The sequence below is a fragment of the Danio rerio genome, chromosome 15, assembly GCF_052040795.2.
Source record: "Danio rerio strain M-AB ecotype USA chromosome 15, GRCz13ab, whole genome shotgun sequence".
NCBI lineage: Eukaryota > Metazoa > Chordata > Actinopteri > Cypriniformes > Danionidae > Danio > Danio rerio.
The window spans coordinates 10,268,481-10,278,254 of record NC_141035.1 but is presented as its reverse complement, the minus strand read 5'-3'; the positions used below and the strand labels follow the sequence as shown (position 1 = coordinate 10,278,254).

General features: G+C 36.6%; 1 protein-coding gene across 1 annotated transcript in view; it reads right to left on the bottom strand.

Moving 5' to 3' along the window:
• Window positions 1-710: 710 nt before the first annotated feature.
• ptgir (prostaglandin I2 receptor) overlaps window positions 711-9,774 on the bottom strand; it is a 74,181-nt gene continuing 65,117 nt past the window's right edge. The window contains exon 3 of the mRNA XM_087283720.1: window positions 711-8,199. Coding sequence (XP_087139846.1) covers window positions 7,927-8,199 — 273 coding nt within the window. The 3' untranslated portion in view covers window positions 711-7,926. The remainder of the gene's footprint in view (window positions 8,200-9,774) is intronic.

Genomic DNA, 9,774 nt, shown 5'->3' with positions numbered 1-9,774 from the left:
CTTTTGGAAAAAATCTTATTTGTTTGACTTTGGCTAGAATAAAAGCAGTTTTTAATTTAAAAGCCATTTTAAAAGCAAAATTATTAGCCCCTTTAAGCTGTTTTTTTTTCTGATGTTCAACATAACGAACCATAGTTATACAATAACATGCCTAATTACCCTAACCAGCATAGTTACCCTATTTAACCCAGTTATCTTTTAAATGTCACTTTAAGCTGTATAGAAGTGTCTTGAAAAATATGTAGTCAAATATTATTTACTGTCATCATGGCAAAGATGAAATAAATCAGTTATTAGAGATGAGTAACTAAAACTATTATGTTTAGAAATGTGTTGAAAAAATTCTCTCCCTTATACAGAAATCGGGGGAAGAAAAAAACAAGGGTGATAATAATTCATGGAGGGCTAATTATTCTGACTTCAATTGTATATTTGTAATGCGATGTAAATCATATGTAAGATTTCACAGTGAAAGTTTCAATAATTACTAGAGAAGAGTTTTTAAACAAACATTGAATTATGAAGTCCAGTTTGTGTCCATCTGCTTTTTGTTCAATCAATTTGGTGGCTATTAATCAATTTTATTGCAAATTTGGTTGTTGTTTTATTTGGAGATTTCAGCATTTATCCAGTGATGTGTATTTTGATATTGTACAATTTATGTCTGTTGTGTAGCCTTAAAACATTTTAACCTGGAGAAAGAGACAGAGTTTGGACAGGGTGTTGTGTTCTTTACTAAGGTATCCATTGTTTCTAGCATGAGTCAACACTGCAATGAACAAACCCAATGTACACAAAGCAGTTCCACCTTTACAGCACTGCAAAGACATTATAAAACGGAATATCACATCAGGACAGGACTTCAGATTCACAAAACACATGCAGGCAATTTTAGTGAACATATAGTGAATTTACCCCATCCACATATTCAATGACATCCGAGAGATAAGTTTGTTTAGTTAGTTAAACTTCCTGATCCTCCACAACACTGTGCAGTTTGTTTTCAGAAATGTGATCCTTTAGCACTGTTTACATCTGGTATTAAGAAACATTTTCATGAATCTGATCATAAGTGGATAATGGTAGATAAATACAGGTGTAAACAGGGTCAGACCAACGCTATCTCACGGCAATTTGTAACTTTTTGATGTAGTGGTTAATTCATATGAATTCATATAATCTTATTTGTACAAGTTAGTACAATTTGTTTATCCCCCAATAACGGATGGGTTAAGGGGCAGGGTGCCATGCTCTCTTTTAAAAATTGTACATTTTCGTACAACTGAACCCGTACGAATTTGTAGGAATTAGCCTCTAAACTGACAAAACGTAAAATAGGCTGGGTCTGACACATCTTGCGATTTTTATTTATTTTTATTTATATATTTATTTATTTTCTCCACTTTCAACCTTTACCTGATATGCGTGGTATTATACTGGTAAATATTATTTTTCAAACGATTCGATATCATAATTTTGCCTAATTTGGTATTTCTCACATAGCAATATTGTCTTTTAGCACTGTTTACATCTGGTATTAAGAAACATTTTTCATGAGTCTGACCATAAGTGGATAATGGTAGATAAATACAGGTGTAAACAGGGTCAGAGCAACGCTATCTCACGGCAATTCGTAACTTTTTGATTTAGTGGTTAATTCATAAGAATTCATACTTGTACAATTTGTTATCCTCTAACGTCAGTTAGGTTTAGGGGTGGGGTGCCACGCCTCCTTTTAAAAATTGTACATTTTTGTACAACTGAACTCGTAAGAATTTGTATGAATTAGCCACTAAACAAATGTAAAATAGTAACATTTCCTTGTAAGATCAGGCTCAAGTCTGACACATCTTGCGATTTTCACTTTCAACCTTTACCTGAAAGGGATGCGTGGTATTAAACTGATACATATTATTTTTCAAACAATTCGATATCATAATTTTGCTTAATTTGGTATTTCTCACATAGCAATATGATCCTTTAGCACTGTTTACATCTGGTATTAAGAAATTTAATCTGATCATAAGTGGATAACGGTAGATGAATACAGGTGTAAACGGTCAGACCAACGCTATCTCACAGCAATTCGTAACTTTTTGATGTAGTGGTTAATTCATCTGAATTCATATAATCTTATTTGTACAATTTAGTACAATTTGTTTATCCCCCAATGACGGATGGGTTTAGGTGCACGGTGCTACTCCCCTTTTTAATAATCGTACATTTTCGTACAACTGAACCCGTACGAATTTGTAGGAATTAGCCTCTAAACTGACAAAACGTAAAATAGTTACGTTTTCTCGTAAGATCAGGCTGGGTCTGACACATCTTGCGATTTTTCCACTTTTGACCTTTTCCTGATAATGATGCATGGTATTATACTGGTACATATAAATTTTAAAACGATTCAATATCATAATTTTGCTTAATTTGGTTTTCTCACATAGCAATATGATCCTTTAGCACTGTTTACATCTGGTATTAAGAAACATTTTCATTAGTCTGATCATAAGTGGATAATGGTAGATAAATACAGGTGTAAACAGGGTCAGATCAACGCTATCTCACGGCAATTTGTAACTTTTTGATTTAGTGGCTGATTTGTATGAATTCATATGATTTAATTCGTACAATTTAGTACAATTTGTTTATGAAGATTGGGTTTAGGTGGGGGGTGCCATGCCTCCTTTTAAAAATCATACATTTTCATACGACTGAACTTGTACAAATTCATATAAATTAGCCACTAAACTGACAAAATGTAAAATAGTTATGTTTCCTCATGAGATCAGGCATGGTCTGACACATCTTGCGATTTTCCACTTTCGACCTCTTCCTGAAAGAGATGTGTGATATTCTATTGTTCATATTATTTTTCAAATGATTTGATATCATAATTTTACTTAGTTTTGTATTTCTCACATCGCAATTCTAAAGTTTGCCAGTAGGTGCTTCACAATTTGCTGCTGAAACCAGTAAACTTTATAACAGAATAATGTGACGGATCATTAAAAGGATCAAACTCCATTAATGTGCCTGAATTAGCATCCTGTACTAAGGTATTACATTCAGGTATCGTACCGTATCCAAAATTATGGTAACGAGCCAACCCTACTTCCAAAGTTATACTGCCAATACATGTCATTAAATTTAGTAGTTTAAACTAAAACTAAATCTTATTACCAGGTGCAAATAAGGCAATGGTTCTGAATTTATTCATGTCAATTCTAAACAAAGAAAAATACTTACAACTGAATTTCAGGTCAGATATGAACAAACCCCTCTTTTGGAATAAAAATTGTATTTACAATAATTTAAAAATGTAACCAAACTATGTAACCATGGAATGATCAAACTGTCTGTTTTTATTGGACATTTTTAATAGCAGTTGTCTAGACCAGTGGTTTCCAATTCCGGTCCAACACCTAAACCACCCCCGCAAATGTTGTATGTCACAACATTATTTGACATGCAAGGATCTCACAAGAAAACTTAGCTATTTTATGTTTTTTTCAGTTTGGTGGCTAATTCTTTTATTCAATTAAAATGTGGCATGGAACCAAACCTCACCCCTACACCCACCCTCAATAGAGGATGAGCAAACAGTACTAAACTGAATTAATGAGATCATACAAATTACCCACTATATGAAGTTACGAATTGCTTATAGCCAATGCAGATAGCATTGGTTAACGAGATAATGATCTGAAACTGGTGTGTGAAGTTTGAAGGAGTGGAGCACAATTGGGAACCCCTGGTCTAGACAAGCATTCAGTCTTAGCTTCAGGCAAAGCCTATACATGTGATACAACCACAATATACTGTACAGTAAAAGCAGATATCCATAGAATGACACATTAAAGTTGATATCAGTAGCAGACATCAGATATGAAAGCACACATGCACTGTTATAGTCTGACCTTTATACTTCAGTTGAATTGTAAACATACTGTATGGTCAAACATACTTTACATGTATGCAGTAGCCTTTCCTCGAACATCACTTACTTAGAAGATGTTGTTTGTTAAAGCGGCAAGAATTGAAAGCTGTCTATTTCACGTCAAATTTGGACTTTTCAGTTTAAATTACAAGAGCTAAGTCGCCCTGCCCACAGTCCTACACAGTCTGTTTGCGCCCGCTCACTCTTTTAGCAGTGCACTGACGCATCTTTCCTATTCATTTGCTGTAAGTACTGTGTACTTTACAGCTTTACACAAAAAGAAGTGGAAAATTACAATCTAATGGCAAAATCAAATTAAAAAAATGTACGGAATATAAAGAGATCTATTCAAAGTTGGCTAAATTTCACATTTGGAGGACTCTGTATGTTTATAAACAGAGAATAAAGCTGCGGTGACACTGGGATTTTCCTCCCACAGACTTCCTTTCATAAGCAGGCAAATGCGTCAGACTGGAAACGCATGGTCATAAGTTAAGTTTCGCATCACTTGACTACGTGAGACCAATTGAGGATCAAAACATGACCTCTCTGGACAGAAATGTAAAAGATGGAGCAATCGCTCGCTTTTTTAAATGTCTATTAAGCTTGTTTAATCCGGCCCCTTTTCGCAGCGCCGCACGACAGAATATTGCACACAAAAACTCTAGTGTGAGCTTTAAGAGACCAACTCGTGATTTGCTGTGCTTTTTGAGAGTGGGCGAGGCTAAAGATATGTGACTCTTTGATTGGTGTAATTTCCACACAGCATCATGGATAATGGATTGATGGATGCAATTTTTCCAAACTAATTAAACATGGCATTTCAAAGTTGCTTCAACCTTTGTTGTGGTTTTTAAAGATTGATCAATTGTTATTAAAAATTGGTTTACCTATGGAGAAATTGAACGGACTTTTAACTTCAGAACTCAACTATTTTGTTCTACACTTCATGTATACAACACAAATCCACATTACACACTAGATACACTATGTTGGCTAAATCTTTTGGACACCCCTCCAAATTATCAAATTCTGGTCTTTCTCTCTTTTCAATATCCACAGGTTTATAAAATCAAGCACCTAGGCATGCAGATGCTTCTACAAACACCAAAGAATGGGTTGCTCTGTGGAGCTTAGTAAATTCATGCATGGTACTGTGATAGGTAAATCCATAGATGAAACTTCCTCACTACTAAATGTTCCACGGTCAACTTTTGTTTTTTTCTTTTAACAAACATAAAGCAATTGGGAACAACAGCAGTTGTGCACAGGTGGGAAAATTTCTATGGAGTCAACAGCTTCAGAACTTCGTGTGGTCTTCAAATCAGTTCAAGAACAATGCTTAGAGAGCTTCATGAAATGGGTTTCCATGGCCAAGCAGCTGAATCCAAGCCTTACTTCACTATGTGCAATTTAATGCTTGGGATGCAATGGGTCTCAAACTTAGTACCTGGAGGGCCACAGCTCTGCACAGTTTTGCTCCAATAATAATCAAATACAGCTGATCCAAGGTATTCAAGACTACTACGCTGCGTCCGAAATTGCTTAGTAAGCAATCCAGAGTGGGCGGGGGGGGGGGGGGGGGGGGGGGTGCGCAACATAACTGAAGAACAGTGGGGGCCTGTGCGTGGAATGTATCTGAAGAGCGGTTGGGGCGTGTGTGCATGACGTATCTGAAGAAGGGGGTGGTGAGTTGCGCGAGACGTACATAAAGAGCGGGGAGGGATGCTGTTGAGAGGGGTGCGCAATGCATTTAAGGACCGGGCGGGAGATGCACGATTTTCGGGAGATTCATTTGCAGGCATCCAGGAGTCTTTATGCATTCGCGGGAGACTCTTGGAACTTACGGGAGAATTGGGATGAATCACGCTACTTTGTTTGTATCTGATCATGGATGAGGTTTGGTGGTTACTAAGAGAATTGTACTTGGCTGACTTCAGTGTTGGGGTATAATTGGTTATTTCATTATGTTTCTTCCTGTTTTTCTATAATGTGTTTTAATTTAGTAAAGTGGGTTCAAAAAGTTTTTTATATTTGTAAACGATGGGCTACTTGCTTTGATAAAATAAATAAATAAATAATAAACTTTATTTTTACATTTATCTTGCCTTCACTTGAATTTTCATGCTTTAACTTCTTCCCTAGTGTTAGGAAAATCAACCAAGCATAAGACTCCAAAATGTCTGATTATCCACTAAAACAAACACTTTTTAATTCTCACTTGGTTGTCTGCTGCTAAACAACTTGCTGTAACATCCAAGCTCATACGTTGCACATATCCTAGCAAACTATTTTGTGTTTAAAATACGTCTAATAGACATCTAAACGTAGACAGCTTGGCTAAAACAAGGTTAAACTTGGCCTGTCAGTAAATATCTAATAGACTTCTAAGAATAGGCCAAAACTAGACCAGTCATTAACTAGACAGATTAGACAGACTATATGTGTAGTCATTAATTTCTGTTTATTTGATGACTAGTCTAGTCTGGCCTATTCTTAGACGTCTATTAGATTTTCACTGACAGCCCAAGTTTAGCCTTGTTTTACCCAAGACAACTATGTTTAGACATGTATTAGACATCTATTAGACATCTTTTAAAAACAAAAAATGCTTTCTGGGATGTGTGCCTTACGTTTTTGGTTGAAAGAAGGTTTCATAAAGCGTTTCGATTTTAAAACGACATTAATCTAGAGGTTTAATTATGTAATGTAGCCTACTTATTGTTTTCTGATGCTGTATCTTGGTTCCATGTCATTAATAACTTGTGGTAATACATCCAGCGCCTCTGCTATGAATTATTAAGTCTTCCCTTTCCAGTAATCTATTAGTGAATAAGTCCTCAACGTTCATGACTGTACATAGTAGCTATTGGTGAACTGGATCTCAAGAAACAGGCTGCTTTCACAATCATGTGGTTTGTGTGGTAGTTGCCAAAATGTTTGCATCTTCCCTGTTCATTTGTCATTATTTTTGGCACCAAGTTGCTCACTTGAGTTCTGTGGTTTACATGAGTAACTTTTACGGACATGCTTGCATCATTTTGAGCGAGGCTGGAACCAGCATGGGAGGAAGCACACTAAACAGTGCAGCTGCCGCCATTCACTATCATGCCTCCTGAAGCCAGGGAAGTGAGATTAACTTGCTCAAATCTTTCTAGCTGACATTAATAAAACTTTCAAACCCTCGCTCACTCCAGTATCAGTTAGTTCAGCTTTTCATCCAAGCAGGATTTCAACCTTCACCTCTAATATGGGAGCAGGACAATTTTACAAGGTTACTAATTAGCGTAACCTCAAATGTCAGCTGCTAATGCACTTTACTGGACCAGGCGAGTAAGGTTTAATCGCACAGCTCCTACTAGCTGGTAGCCTAACCACTTAAAGTACCTTACACCCCTCTAGGTCACAGCAACAATCGTTGTCCTTTGGTTGGACTTGCTTGCCTCTAATGTCATTGGGATATGGGATACATAATAGCAAGATACACAAGATAGCAGCAAATCTATGCATCTTTTGTGGCCAAGGAAGAGAGGTTTACTCAGTAGGTCTCCTACTAGGTAGTGTCCTATACACCTCCCTAAACTGCACTCCTTTCTGGGGTTTGGCAACAATCTCACCCCTGTCGTTCTACCTGGCCTGTCTAGTGCACTGGCAAAGTTTCCTCAGTTACTACTAGCTGGCCTCTTTTCTACAATCATCTCCTCCTACATCCGGGTCATGGCACCAATATAACCCCAACCATTGACCTTCATTCTAGCAAATTTCTTACCAACATTGGAGTTGGACATACTAACAAGGTTTCCTTCTGACTGGTCTCCATTACACTGCATAGAAGAACATGGTTAGGAATGAAAGTTAGTCACAAATCATCCATTAACAATGTCTTCTGATGACCGTGCTTTTATTTTTGGTTCTTGGCACCACTCGACACATTCATGCAGTCTTTTCAGGCTTCCTAAAAAGTCCCTTCATCGCTACTGAAGGTCTCACTGGGGGAGGCTGTGGTAGATCTTGCTCTGGATGCTGGAGCTGTGTTTAATGTCTTCAGCCTTAAGCTCTTGGGAGCTTTGAGCTGTGGTCTTCACTGCTTCTCTGGGGAAGCAGCAGCGGAACAGAGCCCGGATGTGGTGGAAGACCGCCTTACGGAAGATGATGAAGATCCAAGGGTCCAAGATGGGGTTAAACGCAGAGAAGCGGAAAGCCGTTAGATTCCGCTGATCATTCCCAACTGGACTAATGGCATTCTCAAAGCCACAGATCTGTTGGGAGAAAGAGAGAGAGATATTAGAAGAGTTGGAGATCAACATAAAGGCATTATTTACAGGATTGCCAAATGTCTAGGATGAAGCACACTAAACAGCTGCCATCATTCACCATCATGCCTCCTGAGGCCAGGAAAGTGAAGTTTACTTGCTCAACTCTTTCTAGATGGCATTAATAACACTTTCAAAACCTCGCTCACACCGGTACCAGTTTAGTTCAGCTTTCCATGCAAGCAGGATTTGAACCTTTACCTCTAGCATGGGAGCGGGACAATTTTACAAGGTTGGAGATGAACATAAAGAGATTATTTCCAGGCTTGCCAAATGTCACCTGTCAAACACAACTGGAACATAATCACGATTACTATTATATGCAGTTTGTTCTCTATGTTATGCCATACACCCAAACAGCTGGGAACACTTGGATCAATTAGTGCAATTGAAACTGTCATCAGAATGGAAAACAAATTGTGAAAGTTTCAGATGTTCACAAGTCTCTGAAGTCAAGTCTCAAGCTGTGTTTTTGTGATAAGTCCAGATGAATCATAAAGTTCATTTCGTTAATAGCTTTGCAAATGTGCAATAGAAGTAAAACAAGGATGATATTTATTTTTTTATCCTTATTTTACAAGGGATTTTCCATTGAGATATGCATCTCTTCTACCAAGGAGTCCTGGCCAAAGTGGCAGCACAAAAAGTGTCAGATAAAAATTAGACACATATAAAGTATCAGATATTTAAATTTACACAAAACGTTCACGTGATTCTTCCATATAAAAGTTCAAAAGATTTGTAAATACGCTTAGAGATGGAATTGTTTCTAAAATGATAACACTCTGCATTTCATTCTATATTGTAAAATGCAGAACACATAGTCGAGCCATAATATACAGTCAGGCCTGAAATTATTTATAGCCCAGGTTTATGACTTATGATAATTTTGGGCTTGACTGTATTAAAATGTGGATATTATTCAAACATAAAGCACCTATATTTGAACTGTAGCAATAATATTTAGAAAAGGAGTGTCTGTTTGTATTGAATTCATTTACTGCATAATATAGGCCAAACATGAAAAAAAGGTTTTTCAATCATCAAGACTTTACAAGTCTTAGGAATTCTTTTTTTTTTCCCACAACGTGTACTGTAATTTTACATCTTTTATGAGCAAAAACAATAAGAATAAAAATAATGACAAGAATCATATTCTGATTATAGAAGGCACCTGCTAAAATTTCGTTGTGTAAATTCTTTTACATACATATGCATATATACAATAGTATACACACCCAAATATTGGCAGGTATATATAGAGCAAGAATTATTTTTTTTGGCATAATGTAAGACTTTAAGTTTAAAAATTCCCCAAATTCTCACTTATTATATACATATATATATATAATAAAAGTAAGAATTATTAGCCCCCTGAATTATTCACCCCCCTGTTTATTTTTCCCCCAATTTCTGTTTAACGGAGAGCAGATTTCTTTCAACACATTTCTAAACATAATAGTTTTATTAACTCTTTTCTATTAACTGATTCATTATATCTTTGCCATGACGACAGTAAAT